At 41.3% G+C, this 18092-nt stretch overlaps 2 protein-coding genes across 4 annotated transcripts in view; both read right to left on the minus strand.

Moving 5' to 3' along the window:
* The window catches only part of ttyh2 (tweety family member 2), a 115557-nt gene extending 106325 nt beyond the window's left edge, over positions 1–9232 (minus strand). For both annotated transcript variants that reach the window (XM_036571928.1, XM_036571927.1), the window contains exon 1: positions 8762–9232. In XM_036571928.1, coding sequence (XP_036427821.1) covers positions 8762–8893 — 132 coding nt within the window. In that variant the 5' untranslated portion in view covers positions 8894–9232. The remainder of the gene's footprint in view (positions 1–8761) is intronic.
* A 3766-nt stretch (positions 9233–12998) lies between these two features.
* On the minus strand, positions 12999–17596 carry rpl38 (ribosomal protein L38). 2 transcript variants are annotated; one of them, XM_036571931.1, is made up of 5 exons: positions 17553–17596; positions 17347–17374; positions 16787–16847; positions 15351–15473; positions 12999–13074 (listed from the first exon to the last, which is right to left on the minus strand). In XM_036571931.1, exons 2-5 carry the CDS (start codon positions 17347–17349, stop codon positions 13049–13051), a joined length of 213 nt encoding a protein of 70 aa, XP_036427824.1. In that variant the 5' UTR covers positions 17350–17374; positions 17553–17596; the 3' UTR covers positions 12999–13048. The 2 variants fall into 2 exon arrangements, with proteins under 2 accessions (XP_036427824.1, XP_036427825.1); XM_036571932.1 differs by having other exon boundaries at positions 17562–17590.
* Between the last annotated feature and the right edge of the window lie 496 nt (positions 17597–18092).

The following is an 18092-nucleotide window of genomic DNA, read 5'->3' on the forward strand; positions in this document are numbered from 1 at the left end:
GTGAATCCCTGTGGGATGGATAACAGCCGCTTCCTCTTCCCGTCCTCCAGAGGAGACAGCTGCTGGCCGCCACGCTCCCGCAGGAACGAGAGTAATCATACGGACGGCCACCTTCTGACCCATCCGATACACAGAAAGCACCCACTCACGGCCTGGAGGGAGTCACATGACCTGCAAAGAGGTGACCTCATTTCTAACTCTTTTCTTCCTTTATTCTAGGTGCTACCATGGCAACATGCAAATACATCTTGCACGTCAAACGTTTGGGGACACCTCGCATTTTTGTTTCATTTGGTGAGGAATGTTAGAGTCTCACTGTTTCCAATTCAATGAGAACAATAGCCCATAAGGCAGGATGTACAGGGGAATTCCACCCATTTTTTCAAAATTTCAGCATATATCAGGGGTTGAGATGTAAACAGAGTGATTCAGGGTGGTCTGGTGTGAAATGGTTCAGATGTCTTTATAGTGGTGGTGATAGGAACCAGATGTCGCCATGACTACAACACAAATAGACATTTTATTTACTGTCCAAAACCACCAGTGAACCTACACGAGTCTTTTTATATGGAATGTTGATGATGGAAAATATGAAAAAAATAAAGTTTTATTTGCCTCACAACACCCTGCATGTATCCTTCCACCATGAATAGCTATTAAAAATATGTTTTCGGCACAAAAACTTCTGGTAACATCACTGTGAATGATTCTGACAGTGGATTTCACACCAAAATGCTCCAAAAAGTCACAAGTGACTTTAATAATAATGATAAACTTTATTTATGTAGTACCTTTCACACACTGAAATGCAGCTCAAAGTGCTTCACATAACATAAGGAGAAGACAAATAAAAAAAAATAATAAAAACAGAGTAAAAAGGGGTAGGAATAAAAAAAGCTAAAAATGAAAATTCAAAAACATACAAATAAAAAAAACCAAAAAATATTAAAAAATTAAATTGAGGACAAATAATACAATAAAAAAACTAGAAAAAAGCTAAAGTAAAAGATAGTTTTAGGCTTAAAATTGCTAACTTTGCATTTTAACCATTTAATTATGCAGACGTTTTGAGAAACAGGTAGAATTTCTTTTCCAAAGTCTTGAAATCTGACATCACAAAAGCTTGGCTTTAATCCCAAAGTAGCACTGTCACCAACACTGTCACCAAATATTTGAAGGCGTATTTTTCTTTTCCTCTAAATAAACCCGATTAGCCTTTAATACGGTCAGTCACTGAAAACCAACAAAGAAAATTTTCATTAATAACACTTTGAAAAGTGAGGTGTCCCCAAACTTTTGAGAACCTGGAGCCGCCTCTGCAGCTGTCAGGAGCTTTATCGGTGGATAATTAGGCCTGTCTCTGTCAGCACTTCTGTCACTCTGATAACATTTAATTATCGAGTGCGCTGAATTGGTGGGGACGTGTTGGACAGAGCTGAGAAGAAGATGCAGTGTCTTGTTTTTAACCAGCATGTCTGAAAGGACATAAGGCACCATTTCTTCAGCTTTTCATCTTCATGGAAATCTCTGCCGAGGCATCAATCCTAATTGGCAGTTATGTACAGGATTATATCTGGAGGCCACATAAAAATGCAAGAGTACAAATCTGGAGATGCAGTTGAGCCACATGACATAGAAGAGAAAAACACATCCATCACTCCAAGAGACCTTCAACAACCAAAACTCTTCCCAGTACAACAGAAACTTCTCCCAGCACAACCAAAACTCCTCCCGGCACAACCAAAACCCTTCCCAGGGCAACTGAGGCCCCTCCTGGCGCAACAGAAACTTCTCCCAGCACAACCAAAACTCCTCCCAGCGCAACAGAAACCCCTCCCAGGACAACCAAAACCTTTCCCAGTACAACTGAAACCCCTCCTAGTATATCAAAACCCCTCCCAGCATAACCAAAACTCCTCCCAGCACAACCAAAACTCTTCCCAGCACAACCAAAACCCTTCCCAGCACAACCAAAACCCTTCCCAGCACAACCAAAACTCTTCCCAGCACAACCAAAACTGCTCCCAGCACAACCAAAACTGCTCCCAGCACAACCAAAACCCTTCCCAGCACAACCAAAACCCTTCCCAGCACAACCAAAACTCTTCCCAGCACAACCAAAATTCCTCCCAGCACAACCAAAACTCCTCCCAGCACAACCAAAACCCTTCCCAGCACAACCAAAACCCTTCCCAGCACAACCAAAACTGCTCCCAGCATAACCAAAACCCTTCCCAGCACAACCAAAACCCTTCCCAGCACAACCAAAACTGCTCCCAGCATAACCAAAACCCTTCCCAGCACAACCAAACCTTCTCCCAGCACAACCAAAACTGCTCCCAGCACAACCAAAACTGCTCCCAGCACAACCAAAACCCTTCCCAGCACAACCAAAACCCTTCCCAGCACAACCAAAACTCTTCCCAGCACAACCAAAATTCCTCCCAGCACAACCAAAACTCCTCCCAGCACAACCAAAACCCTTCCCAGCACAACCAAAACCCTTCCCAGCACAACCAAAACTGCTCCCAGCATAACCAAAACCCTTCCCAGCACAACCAAAACCCTTCCCAGCACAACCAAAACTGCTCCCAGCATAACCAAAACCCTTCCCAGCACAACCAAACCTTCTCCCAGCACAACCAAAACCCTTCCCAGCACAACCAAACCTTCTCCTAGCACAACCAAAACCCTTCCCAGCACAACCAAAACTGCTCCCAGCACAACCAAAACCCTTCCCAGCACAACCAAAGCCTTAGTTCCAGTGAAGGGAAATCTTAATGCTTCAGCACCAAGACATTTTGGACAACTGTACACTTCCAACTTTGTGGGAACAGTTTGGGGAAGAACCTTTCCTGTTCCAGCATGACTGAGCCCCAGTGCACAAAGCAGCTCCATAAAGGCCTGACTGGGTGAGTTTGGTGTGGAAGAACTTGACTGACCCTCACAGAGCCCTGACCTCAACCCCATCCAACACCTTTGGGAAGAACTAGAACGGAGATTGTGAGCCAGACCCTCTCGTCCAGCATCAGTGTCAGACTTCACAGATGCTCTTCTGGATGAATGGGCAGAAACTCCCACGGACTCTCTCTGAAATACTGTAGAAGGCTTCCCAGAAGAGTGGAAGCTGTTATAGCAGCTAAAGTGGGACCAATGGGCTCTTTAAAGGTGGCACTGTGTGTGGGGGGTGTGGTTATTCAAAGCCTGTGAAATGCTATTGGGCTCAGCACTACAATTAGTTAATGCTTTGGGGGAAAAATACCAAAACAATGAAAATCTGACATCACCTAAACACAGCGCACTGCCCTCTACCCTCGACACACGGCCAAAACATCGCTCACTAAACTCATTACAGAGAAACACAACACGCATCATTACCGACTGTACGTCTGAGCGCGTGTATTTGGATGTAATTATCTGGATACAGACGCTGCTGCAGTAACCAGTTCACAGAGAAGCTCTGCTATCTGTTACAGCAGCTCTTAACGAGGACTTTAATTACTGCTCTCGGGCAATTTCTGTCTGAACACAGTTCAGAGACCAGACATACAATTTTTCACTCAGAGCTCCACAGCAGAACAACATTTAACATGGTTTTATATGAATCGGTGAAGCAGTATTTAGCAGATTCATCACACAAGCCTTATTACGCTGGCTTATTACTGCATGGTGACGCTTCTATGACTCTAGTTGCACGTTGTGAATTGCCTGCAACAATTTCAGTGCAACTTGACAGCTGCATAAAACAAAACAATGAGTTACTCCACTAGATTACACCAAATTAGCCGCCGTCATCTGGGACGACTCATAATTGCAGCTTTTTTATTGTCTTCATATCATTTTCCAGCTGAGTTTTATGCATATATTTACTTTTTATATATATTTATGCACATATTTACGTTTATACATGTGGCGTTCTTCACTTCATTTTCATTTTTTAATCCATCGTGTGTTTGTTAAGCCTTAGTCATTCATGGTTACAGCCCACACACTTAAGAAAAATGGTTCATCAAAGGTTCTTTATAATAAAGGAAATGGTTCTGGTTAGAACCATGAGTTCTATACAGAACCATTTCATGCCTAAACAGTTATTTGCATGGTGTTTTTTTTCAGAGGAGAATGAGTTGTATATGTTCTACACAGGACCTTTTCAAAATGGTTCTGTATAGAACCAAACAAGGTTCTGCTATTGTTATGAGCTTAACAATGTAACAACTGAACTCTTTTTGGTGCTATACAGAACCATATACAACACATTCTCCATCAATCTGAAGAACTGTCATCATGCAAAGAACCATTTAAGGTTGCAAATGGTTCTATACAGAACTCATGGTTCTAAACAGAAAGACCCCATCTTTATTTAGTGTGTACTTGATGTCTCACTTTGATTAGCTGTTTCATGAAACTTTGTTCATGAAGCTGAAGTTGCAGCTGAGTTTCAAGTGAGTTGCAAGACGCTTTACATTATGCAACTCAAGTGCGATTTAGTTTCATAAAGGTTTCAAGCAACTAAAGTTGTAGGAAAGTTTCACCGTGCAAAGCCAGGCTAGAGAAAACATACAACTACAGAAATAAGCTCTCTCCCCCCACTTCCTCTAATCTCTCTCTCTCTCTCTCTCTCAGTGTGGCTCACTGAAGGCTGGAGGAATGTCCTGCCAGCAGATCCTCAGTGGTTCAGCGGGTTTGTGGGAAAGCGGTGCTGGTCCGGCAGTGGGAGTTACTCAGAGGTCACTCTGGGACGATTACTGTATGAGGATGATACACTTTGAATGCTGAAGCTGGAGTTAACTTCTCGTTCCCATCACTGACATTCTGTAGTTAAACATGTCCACTCTTAAAAAAAGGGTTCTTTAGTAAAGACAGTGGTTCTATATAGAACCATGAGCACTCAAAGAACCACTTGCATGCTTAAATGCTCTGCATCATTCTTCAGATTGATAGGAGATTCTGCTGTATGCAAAAGGATGATGCATTAAATGGTTCTTTAAATCTTTGTGGTTCTATATAGAACCATTGCCTTCACTAAAGAACCCTTGAAAAAAACATCTAATAGTGCAGTTTTCATAGTTGCACTGCTGAGAGGAAGCAGATGTGCAACTTTAACCCACAGAAACCTTCGACACACTGACTGACCACTGCACTGACCTCAGAGCAGCTCAGGGTTTTTACAGTTTAGAGATTTTCACTCGTTTCTCATTTTATTTTTTCATTTCAGTTTCAGTGTCAATGGTCCATTTTTCCTTAAAGCAATAGTTCTAGTTTTTATTTAGCTTCTGTTTTCAGGTATTTTATAAGCCTAGGATAAAATTAGCACAACAGTGGACTGAGAACCGGGTTCCACTTCTGAACTCATTCACACACTGGAAAAAAAAAAACAACAACATAAAACTAAAAGTTTTTTCTCAGTAATTCTACTTTGTTTATCTAGTGTTGCAGTAAACATTATAGCTTTGATCAGCCTTCATGTTTTTATTTTTAACACAGTAAATAAGAACATTTTTTCACCGCTAGTGTTCGTTTTAACGATGATAATGATGTAGTTGAATATAATAACCCAGCATCAGCACTGCGCGTTCAGTCTTAGGGCTACACAATAATATCAGAACCACTTTGGTACCAGCAGATATTTCCCCAAAACAAGAAATCAGTTCAGATCTGACTGATATCTGATGATGTGCTGAGTGAACTCCAGAACAGCTGAATGTTTAAGTGACGCTGAGTTACTAAAACACTAAAACATCTGCATTTTATTCATTTTACAGCATTTAAAACTCATAAATGTCATATTTCTCCGTAATGCTGATCCAGATTCAGTCCCAGCTTCTACATTCTACATTTGAAATCCTTCCATTTAGAACCACGAGTTCTACACAGAACCATTTCATGCTTAAATGGTTATTTGCATTGTGAAATTTTTTTTTCAGATTGATGGAGAATGTGTTGTCTATGTTCTGTACAGAACCTTTTTGGCATGGATCAGCACAGAACCAAAAAGGGTTCTGCTACTGTTATGAGATCGACATCGTAACAATAGAAAAGCCCTTTTTGCTGGTATACAGAACCATATCCAACACATTCTCCATCAATCTGAAGAACCATTTCACCATGCAAAGAACAATGTAAGAACGCACACGGTTCTATACAACTCATGGTTCTATACAACTCATGGTTCTATACAACTCATGGTTCTAAACAAAACCAGAGCCCTTCCTTTAGTGTGTACCTGATGTCTCACTTTGATTAGCTGTTTCATTAACTTGAGGCGCTTGCAACCGTTGCGGCTGAGTTTCAAGTGAGTTGCAGGACGTTTTGCATTATGCAACTCAAATGGATGTGTTCGTATCGGCATCGGCAGATATGTACATGAAAAATATCAGATATCAGCATCGGCCCACTCATATCAGAGCATAATTATTAATACTAAAATTATGTCTTAATGGAATTATTCACATGTTCAACATTTCTATTCTTCCCTTGTTTATGCAGCAGTTAAATCTACCTTTTTTACTGGAGCTTAATTGTTTGAAATGAACCATGAATTCAGAGAAAATGATGTTTTAAGTCCCGTTACAGTCTAAACTGGCACAATGAAGGAAAAAAGCCATGTGAAATGCCCTTTAGACTCCACTGTCAATAATTAGTGACATTTCAGGATGAACCACAGTCTTATGACTCAAAGTCCATCAGCTTAAACTCAACTGAACTTCTAAATAATCCGTTAAATAGAAGAATAATAGCCATGTAAACGCCTGAATCCGATTACATTCCAATCGGAACGTGTAAGTATGTTCTGCGCATGTGCGTCGCGTCACGGCGAAAGTTTACACCGCTCAACATGGCGGAGCAGAAACTGGTCTGGACTTCACGTGATGTTCGCTGTCATGGTAACGTTTACTCTAAGCGCTACTCCACGCATGCGCGTCATTTTGCATCGGATTACTTGTAGTGAGCATGTAAACGAAGATTTTCCAACAGATTGTTGAATAGAGTGCATATAAACACCTCAGTCTACATCTGTAATCGGATTGTATTCAATCGGATTGGCAAAAATCGTTGCATGTAAACACAGCCACTGTTTTAGGATAGTTTTGAGAAGATTTTGGCCTTAAAATCCATTCATTGTGAAGGGATACATGCAGGGCGCTGTGCAGAGGTGGGAACATGGGTACATGGACTTCAGTAAAATACTGTATGGATTTGTACTCTGAGTATTTTCAAATCATAATATTTTCACTTTCACTCAAATATATTAGTAAGCAATGGAGTTTTTACTCAGTTCCATTTTAGCCGTTCATGTTTAGTTACTAATTCCTTTTTTTTTCTTCCTGTTTTGCTGGTGACAACATCTGCACTGCTGCGTGACTGATCACATCTCCGACTCTGGAGCTTCAGCATTTCATTTTAGATGAAAAATAATCCAGAAAAGAGAAGAATAGAGTCAAACTTCAGCTCCTGTGCTGACAGACACTGGATTTACTAAGGCTACGTTCACATTACCAGGCTGACGTGGCACAAATCAGATTTTTTGCCCTAATGTGACTCAGATCTGATGTTTTTAGGGCTGTATGAACACAAATCTGATCTTTTCAAATCTGACCTGAGTCACTTTAGCTACGTTCACATTACAAACCTCATTTCTCAAATCCGATTTTTTGCTCAGATCTGATCTCTCTGACAGGACGGTTGAAACTCGTTTAGGTAAGTGATTCTAATCTGTCATTAATGTGACGAACCGGCGTCCTGAAATGACCCTCATGAGCTCATCCTACTCAGTAACGTCACGTGAATGAATCACGTTCATCATCAGCACAAACTAACGAGCAGAACGAGCTTCGCTGAGAAGATCATTAACTCTGATCAGCTCTCAGCTTCATTATTAGAGCGAGACGAAGGAGAAAAAGGTGAGATGAGCTGCTTTTCCACCTTTACAGGCTTTAACTTCTGTTCGGCGCTGCTGCCATGGTAACGCTGAATGATGGCGCACACGCAGTGGAGAAAAAGCACATGAATTCCGATCTTAGCGTCACATTAAGGTCGCATGGCCACGAATCAGATACGTATCCGATCTAGGACCACATATGAAAGTGACTCAGGTCGGATTTGAGAAGATCAGATTTGTGTCCACACAGCTCTGAAAACATCAGATCTGAGTCACATGAGGGCAAGAATGTGAACATAGCCTTTCATATGTGGTCCTAGATCGGATACGTATCCGATTCATGGCCATGCAACCTTAATGTAAACACTCAGATCGGAATTCATGTGCTTTTTTCCCCCTGCACGTGCGCCATCATTCAGCGAATAACCTCTCAACAAAGTTTTATTACACGCTTCTATAAACTAAGAATAACTCCATTCGTTTGTATTGAAGTCCCTGTAGTTACTGAGTAATAAGCCTGAGCCTTTAAGGGGATAAAGTAACAGGAGCCTCGTGTATCTTTTATACTGTGATAGGAAACACAGTGGCTCACAGAAGGCTCTGATTCCAAGCACTAATATTTTGAATTATTTGTGAATAATATTTTAGCCCTCAGGTATTTTGGACGAGCATGATCTTTGATGAAAGTCTGGACGTCCTTATTTTAAGGATATTAAGGGATATTAAGACTTTTTCCCCAAAACTATATGCCCAAGAACCACTGAGGAACCTTTATATTTTTAAAACTGTGTAGTTTCTTCTTTGTCAAAGTGCAAAGTTATTGTGCACATTACAAACACCACCCTTGCAGCACTTCCCACAAGCCTGCTGCTGACCACTGACCTGCTGGTAGTCCTCATCCTGGGGTTTGAAGGTGTTGTCAATAGACTGCAGCCTCAGGTTGACGTGAGGGAAATTATGAAGCCAGTAAGTCCACCAAGGAGCAATATAATCCACGCTGGCAGAAGAAGACATCCTGGAGCAGGAAGAACCTGGAACCAGCGCAGGAGAAAGGAGAGCACCCCGGGGCTGCTTTCCCCAGACAGAGAGAGAGAAGAAAGAGGAGAACCGATGTTATTGTCCCGTTTGTTTCCTCAAACAAAAGCCATGCGGTCACAAAACCTCCTCGCAGATCCAGGAGATCCAGCAGATCCCGAAACAACAAAGCCAAGCAAAACTCCAGCCGCAAAAAACGATCGATTACTGCGTTAAATCAGATCTTTTGACCATCATCTTCCACCCATCGTCCTCCTCATTCACTCACTCACTCAACAAACCACGAGGACTCTACACCGCGCGCGTTCACGAGAACACGAACACGCAGGGGGCGCGCCTGAATGGGGCTAATGAGACTCGGCCAACCGAGAAGGAAGAAGGAGGGATGTTTTTTTCACAGATTCACAGACAGAAATGTCTGATAATCCGACTCTGGGTGTGACAACAAAGTAAACAAAACGATTGAGAAAATTTAATCGTTATTATTTTTGTCTTTTTACGTATTTTTAATGATAATTAACTCCTACACGGCCGCTGTGCACACAATAGCCGTCTCAACCCCGCCCTCTGCTGGACACGCGGTGAAAGTACACGTAGGCAGTTACCACAGCGCGGGGCGGGGCTCCACAGATAAGCCGGTGTTTAAAGGGGAAGTCCACCCAATTTAAAAATTTTTCTGCACTCTTCAATAGTTGAGAAGTCAAGTCATGTAGAGCGGTTTGATGTGATAGAGATTAATTTTTTCCTCTTATTTTCTTTTTCTTTTAACACTGATGGTGATAGGAACCCAGGGTTGCCAGGTGTGCAACACAAATTCAGCCATTTTATTTACCACTAGTACCACCAGTTTTTATTTTAACCATCCTAATTTTAATTTCTGATTTAATTTGAATGATTTTCTCTTTTAAATATATTGTTTTAATCATGTTTTAAATTTCTACTCTTACTTTACTTTTAGAGGCATTAAACTGGACTAACCATTTTACTACATCAAAAATCAATGGACTTCCCCTGTAAGACTGAGCAAGTGGCTGTGTGCTCCCTCTAGTGGACAAAAATATATCAACTGCATTTACCTGTACATTCAACACACCTTACCGTAAGTCAGCTGTACACGTCACCACACTCTACCAATTGTAATGTTTATTGTTACACAGAGAAAATCTACATGTCTAGTACCGGCTCTAGATTTTTGTTGTTTCCTGGGTGGCACATTAGCTGCTGATATTAAAGAGCCCAGGTCCGAAACTATCATTTTGCATAAGCTCCCATTATTAAATATCATAATTTGTTCATGGTGGAGGGATGCATGGGTCATCCTACAGAAACGGCCACTTTTCTATCTCTCCATAGGAGTCACTGGTGTTACTGATCCTCATTGGTGTTCCACATAATAAAGGAAACACCAGAGACATTTTTAATGAACAATGCATTTTACAGAATGGCTGCTACAGAACATCAAACCACATGTTCTCAATCATGGAATATCCACTAAAATATGGAATTTAATCCATTTGCGTTCTATTTTTTCACAACTACCTCAGAATAAAGTCGGTCACACCAGTGACTTCAGCTAAAAGCTTCATATGAAATCATGAGCTAAATGAGAAAATCTCTGATAACTGAAAGACACAGTGGACTCACCATGAGCTTTTCTTCATAGATCCTCAGAAAACAGGTAAAAGCAAGTCGAGTGATGTCATCAGTGTGACTTTTATTTCAAAATAAGAGATTTTTGTTATGCAGTAACACCAGTGACACAATTCTCGGGGACAACAACTTTCATTATATAATATTTATTTGGCATTTGTTTTCTTTATGTCATTTAATTCATATATTTCATAGTCATGTATAGATTATTGCAGTTAAAATAGCAGAAAAACGTTTTTTTTTTACCTCAAAATATGGCCTCAGCCTTCACACATGACTGTGGGGACGAGCTCTTCTGTGGTGCTTGGAATTCTAGATAATTGATTTAAAAACCAATATTGCTAAATTGAGGCTCAAGAAGGTGCAACTGTTAAAATAACATTGTTTTATTTTACAATATAAATAAATTGTAACCCTAACATGTTTAATTGTAATATATCTGTGAACACTAGGGACACAAAAATGGATGTTTCTGTAGAAAGACCCACATACAGGACACTGTTAGGCAAAATAGTCCCCAAAGAAAACGCATTATTTCAGATTTTCCACTATTTTATCATCCACATTCCATATAAACTCAGAAGACTCGTGTAGGTTCACTGGTGGTTCTGGATAGTAAATAAAATGTCTATATTTGTGTTGTAGTCATGGCGACCCCTGGTTCCTATCACCACCACTGTAAAGACATCTGAACCATTTCACACCAAACCGCTCTGAATCACTCTGTTTATGTATCACGTTGAATTTGATTTTGTAGGAACCAAAATCTTGTCTTAAAGAACTATTACTGCATATCCAACGCCCTGCAGGGTTCCCCCTCTAGATTTCTCTTTAACAAAAGAGATGTCAAACATTCACAAGATTCTTTATGGTCTCCACATTTTAGGACATCAGCTCTGGTCTGTTTCAGCCCAGGTCCTGGTTCTGGTTCTATTCTGATCCAGCACTGAACGAAAGCCTATAATCCTCCGTGTCCTCCACGGCTACGGTCACACGGCAGGTAGAAGTGACCCAAATTTGATTTTCTCACCAAATCCAATTTGTTTTGTTTGTCTGTTCAGTTTATCTTTTAAACGTGATCTGTAGGAGACATCAGTCCGAACAGATCAGCTCCTAAACCGACCCACATGCTTCACCCAGCTTCACGCGGCTCATCCAGAGGTAAACAATCCCGACTGCCAATGAACACCAGTCGCTCCCGGAGGATCAGCTTCATCTTCACCAGCATCACAGGAGCCATCATGAAGCTTCACTGACTGACAGCTGGGCTCATCACCCAGAATGTGTTTGAGCCGTAAAAAGGGGCGGTCACTTCTTTGGTTCGCGTCCTCGGATTCTTTAAACTTTGCTTTCAGACTATTAACTGTTCTGACGCTGCAGCCTCGTTCTCCTGCGGCCGCGTTCGGACATTTCTTTCAAAATCTCTTCAGAGGATTTCGGATGAGTCTCTTCTAATTTTTTAAAAAGAGAAACATCAGCCAAACTGTTAGAGTCTCAGCAGCTCTAAACTATGACGAATGTGGAGTTGGATTGACAAAAGTCTTCAGTACCACATATGAAAGCGTCTGCAATCGGAATTGAAAATGTCAGATTCGGTGGTTTTATCTGTTTACACTAGCCATGTTCACATGCAGCCTAATAGTCTGTTAATAATCAGACTAATAGCTTAATCGGAATAGAATGCGTCCATGTAAACACCTCAATCGGAATAGTGCGGTCCGATTGAGGCCATTCGGAATACAGTTTCTATCTGATTGATCAAGGTGGGAAATCCTGTAAATAATCCGTTAAATAGAAGAATAATATCTGTGTAAACGCCTGTATCTGATTACATTCCCTATCGGAAAGTTTAAGTCCGTTCTGATCATGTTCGTCACGTCATAGTGAAAGTTCATACCGTTCAACATGGCGGAGCAGAAACTGGTCTGCAGAGGAGACGAAGTTTATGCTCTGATCTTTAAAAGGCGGCGGTGGGACGGACGTCCAGCTTATGAGTCTCAGAACACGACGTCCTCCTCTCGGCCTTCTTTAATAAGGACATGTGAAGGACGTTTTCCTGAGTCTGACATCATTTTAAAGTAATTAAAAACTCCAGCGCACCAACTGGATCACGTGATGATCGCTGTCATGGTAATGTTTACACTAAGCGGTTCTCCACGCATGCGTGTCATTTTGGATCTGATTACTCGTAATGCGCATGTAAACGAAGATCTTCCATCAGATTGTTGAGTAGAGTGAGCATAAACCCCTCAGTCTGAATCTGTAATCAGAATGTGTTCATTCGAATTGGGAAAAATCTTTGAATGTAAACAAAGACACTGACGCAGCTGTGTGAGATCAGATTTGGGCCGCTTTTACCTGCTGTGTGAACAGAGCCCAGGACACCATGTTAGCACTGATGCAGGTTAATCCCAAAATAAACAGAACAGCAACGTTTCTGGTTTTTCCCAATTTTTATTACAATATTTTGTACAAGTGAGACGTTTACTTCAGCTCCTTAACAGCCAGACCTGCACAGAGAAACGACAGAAACACAGGGTTGAGTTATTATTCCACTCAAAACTCAATTAAGCAGATTTGATTAAAAACTGATGCACAGATGAGTAAAAGACGGTTCTTCAAGGGTTCTTTAGTAAAGAAAATGTTTCAATACACAACCATGGACACTCAAAGAACCCACTGAATGATTAAATGGTTCTTTGCATGAATGTGCTATAGATACAAGCCTGACATCACAACAGAACCCTTTTAGGTCATTTATAGAACCATTTTCAAAGAGGTTCTGCAGCACATTCTCCATGATGCAAAAAACCCTTTCATCATGCAAATGGTTCTTTAAGAGTGTTCATGGTTCTATACAGAACCACTCTTTAATGAAGAACCCTTGAAGCATCATTTTGAGTACAGAACTTCTGAAAAGGGTTCTTCTGTTGTCACAAGCTTGACACTAACAATAGAAGAACCTTTTCGGGTGCTATACAGAACGCTTTTCAAAAAAAACATTAAAGTAGAACCATATACAGCACGTTGTCCATCATGAAGAACCCTCATGATGCAGAGAACCCTTTAATCATGCAAATGTTTTTTTGAGTGTTCATGGTTCTACTCAGAAGCATTTTCTTTACTAAAGAACCTTGAAGTAGCATCTTTTGAGTGTAGAACCTTTTTGAAAAGGGTTCTATTTAGCACCAAAAAGGGTTCTATCACATACTTGACACTAACAATAAAAGAACCCTTTTGGGTGCTATACAGAATGCTTTTCAAAAAGAACATTAAAGTAGAACCATCTACAGCATGTTGTCCATCACGAACCCTTTCATGATGCAAAGAACCTTTTAACCATGCAAATGGTTATTTGAGTGGTTACGGTTCTATACAGAACCATTTTCTTTACTAAGGAAGCCTTGAAGCACCATCGAGTGTAGAACCTTTCTGAAAAGGGTTCTATTTAGCACCAAAAAGGGTTCTCCTATTGTAACAAGTCAAATCGTAACAACTGAAAAACCCTATTGATTTTATTCAGTACCCTTTCTACATAGAACCATCTACCGCACACTCCATCTGAACACTTTCATGTTGCAAAGAACCTTTTAATGATGCAAAGGGTTCTCTGAGTGTTCATGGTTCTAAATAAACCCAGTATCTTTCCTTGGGAACCCTTGAACCATGTGTAAGAGTGTAGACGAGTCAGCATCAACCTTAACACATTTTACAAACACCACAGACAACTAAGTGATAAATAAACGTACTCAAGGTTCCAGTTCTCTTATTCATCTGGGTAACGTCTGTTAGAACTAAGCTATTTTTGCACCATGTTCTGCATTTTGGACTCTAAGCCTGAGTCTAGAGTGAAGAAGCCGAATCAGTATTCAGCATTTAAAATCAAATCGGTTATCCGCCTTATCTATCTAGTACACAAGGCCTCCAGGTTATGCTGTGAATCTCCTATCAGCTAGAACATCTGACTACATGATTCAGGAAATTCCTGCTCCCTAAAGACAGATTTCCAAACCATGCACAGCCAATCCGCAAAGAGATACGAGATCCTTGGCAGCAGGAGTTACCAGTGTTGGTGAACCGGTGGAACTGAGGTTTCTGAAAGGCAAAACTCAGCACTTGGTCCGTCTTTTGTTCTAGCAAGCGTGTAAATACACTAAGAGCACCGAATCAGCTCGAAGTGTTTGGACAACTTGCAACCCAGACAAAAGATTCAGACACTCGGAGCTGAATACGTCCATCAGGGACAGAGAACGTTGGGTGTTCCCTAAAAAGGGGCTCAGACAGCCCTGGATGGGTTCTAAAACCCGTCAATACCACAGCGTAAAAAGCCAGATTTACTCAAGACGATGAAAAAAAGCTGCGTCTCTTTCAAAGCAGGGCCGAACAGATCTGCACTTTCCCTTCAGGATCAATGAAGTTCTATCTATCTCTATGAAGAGCCACTTGATGCCTGTGAAGAACAGTCCAGCCCTCCCCGTCCAATCCTGAATGATTTCAATCCGAATCTTTGTTTCTGTTGAAGCTGCAAAGCAAAACAGCGTTTAAGAGGCAAAAACAGAAGGAACTCAGTCCGGATTTCCGCTGATCAACTATTATAAAACTGCCAAAGCTTTCTGACCCTGAAGCTTAGAAACAACCAAGAACTTAGCAAACAGAGAAGAATCACTGTCAAAAAACACAAAACATGTCCTGGATTAAAAAGCACCAGCAGAAAACTCAGACACTCAACACCTTCAGTATCTCTCAGGTTTCCATTATATATGTCATGTAACTGTGAGAGTCTTACCGGGTGGCAGGGACTGCTTGAGCTTCTCTGCCTTCTCCTTGTCTGTGATGACCAATGTGTACAGGTACCTGCTGCAGCGCACCTTGAACTTCACATTGTCCTTGTTCTTCTTGATCTTGACGGCTGCAGGAACACAAAGCAGCTTCAAAAACTCCAAACAGGCAAATTAAACTCAAAAAATAATTCAGAACTGTAAAACACCAGCAGCAGTATTTACATCTTACAATAAACACTGCAGCAATGAGAGATGAACTCAGACAGCTGAGCCAGAGCAGTTCTAATTTACATCTCTTGCAGTTAGTCAAACTGTTTAGTGCTCAATTATAAAAGATTAAATTCTGCAACTAAACAGGCACAGATTTCTACTGTATATATGTTCATATGGCTAGGCATTTTCAATTCTATGCCATAATTATAGTGTATATTTTAAGGCTCTGTAAGGGACAGCCATGCTTATTTAATCTTTATAGGTTTTATACTGTCCCAAGAAACCAAGGCACCCACTGAAGGGACACATTACAGTGGCTGGTCAAGTCCCAGATAAAGTGCACAAAACGTTACAAACCTAAAAGCTTTTAGGCAGATAGAACATCTATTTATGACTTACATAAATTAAAAAATACACTGTCATAGTTATATTCCCATGCTCTAAAATTATAGTATGACAACATAATACAGGCTGACCCCCTAAGACCCTCACAGAGCAGGTACTATTTGGGTGGTGGGTCATTCTCAGCACTGCAGTAACACTGACGTGGTGGTGGTGTGTTAGTGTGTGTTGCGCTGGTCTGAGTGGATCAGACACAGCAGTGCTGCTGGAGTTTGTAAACACCTCAGTGTCACTGCTGGACTGAGAATAGTCCACCAATCAAAAATGTCCAGCCAGCAGCGTCCTGTGGGCAGCGTCCTGTGACCACTGATGAAGGACTAGAGGATGACCAACACAAACTGTGCAGCAGCAGATGAGCTATCGTCTCTGACTTTACATCTACAAGGTGGACTGACAAGGTAGGAGTGTCTGAGTGGACAGTGAGTGGACACAGTGTTTAAAACTCCAGCAGCACTGCTGTCTGATCCACTCAGACCAGCACAACACACACTAACACACCACCACCACGTCAGTGTTACTGCAGTGCTGAGAATGACCCACCACCCAAATAGTACCTGCCCTGTGAGGGTCCATGGGGGTCCTGAGCACTGAAGAACAGGGTAAAAGGGGGCTAACAAGGTATCAGAGAAACAGATGGACTACAGTCTGTAACTGTAGAACTACAAAGTGCACCTATATAGTAAGTGGAGCTGATTAAATGGACAGTGAGTGTATGTTATGCCTGATCGGTGTTTGCAGGTGGAGCTCTGAAATAAACGTGACCGACTTCCAGATCCAGTAAGCAAGTCAGCAATGAAATCCAGAGGAAAAATGAACCCAAACTCACATTTTGCATCCTTCCGCCTTGCTGTAAGCAGGAAATCTTTGATTTCTTCGATTTTGCGTGGCTGAAGGAGAACAAGAGGGAAACGTTAAGACAGGAAAACATCCACAGTTAGACTCTCAGTAACAGTCAGACATCTAAACCTCAAACAGTTCAGCATTCCCAGCATTAATCAGGATAAAGTGCTAAAATTGACCCTTTGCGAACATTTAACACATTAATTTAATCATTTCAGCCTATTAAGCTTCCACTGAGAACCACTACACGACCTTAAACAACATATACACTGAATAATAACCTTAACCCGGCGTGTTGATAATCGCCAGCTAGCCGTTCCACCTTAAAAGCCGCAGCGGCTACTGTATAGCGCATGTGTTTAAGGTGGAACGGCAAGTTCGAAGAAGCAGCTAAAGAGGTTTCGCGGTTAAAGCGACGAAAACAAACACATTACATGTTATACAAATATATATATATACGTTTAATGGTAACTGCGAAGCTATTTGGTGTCTAAAAATATAACATTTAAGTCAGAAACTCGGCGGAGCGCCGATTTCATCACTCACCATTTTTCCAATCTGACAGCGACCGGACCTGCGAATGAGAAAACACGTTATTAAACCGTTAAAACAGGCGATAGCTCAGAAATAACGCTCGCGATAGACAGTTAACAACTCCAATGTTCTCGTATGCATGTTTATTTATTCATATGTAGACGGATTATTTCACATTTTGGCGGATTATGTTTGAGATTAAAACCGCGAACACTCACACAGCCTACCAGCGGAGGGGAAAAGGGGCGGGGCTTCCGCGCACATAGTACTTATATGTTTGCTACGGCGGCTCAACGCGGACAATTCGCGAAGTCACCCGTGAGCCACAACGGTGCCTGTCGGTGTGGCGGCAGCACTGCAGCCATACAACAAATCGACAAACGGTTTAAAAGGGAAACTCCACCGATTTTTGAAAACGTTGTGCTTTATTCTGTCAATAAGACGTAAACAGAGTCGTTCAGAGTGGTTTGGTGTGAAACGCTCTATTCTAGATAAACTTACCGAGTCAGAACTGTTCACAGTGGTGGTGATAGGAACCAGACGTCCCCCTCTAAAAGCTCCCTCACAGAAAGTTACTTCATGAAATGGTTATGAATTCACTGCCTGATGAGTTTTTTAAAACAAATTTCCCTTAAGATAGTTAAATTCAGAGCTTTATAAGGCAAATCCCCAGATAAATGTGTTTTTTGGATTTATCACCATTTTACCACATTCAGCATTCCATATAAAATCTCAGAAGACGCATGTATGTTCAATGG

Source organism: Colossoma macropomum, unplaced genomic scaffold, assembly GCF_904425465.1.
Source record: "Colossoma macropomum unplaced genomic scaffold, Colossoma_macropomum, whole genome shotgun sequence".
Lineage (NCBI taxonomy): Eukaryota > Metazoa > Chordata > Actinopteri > Characiformes > Serrasalmidae > Colossoma > Colossoma macropomum.

Bases quoted from the DNA above. Each gene is read 5' to 3' on its own strand.
- rpl38 (XM_036571931.1), bottom strand. The intron at 15,474-16,786 runs GTGAGTTTGGGT...GTGTTCCTGCAG, and splicing joins AAGGCGGAAGGATGCAAAAT to CCGTCAAGATCAAGAAGAAC. The intron at 13,075-15,350 runs GTAAGACTCTCA...TTCTCTGTGCAG, and splicing joins CAAGCAGTCCCTGCCACCCG to GTCTGGCTGTTAAGGAGCTG.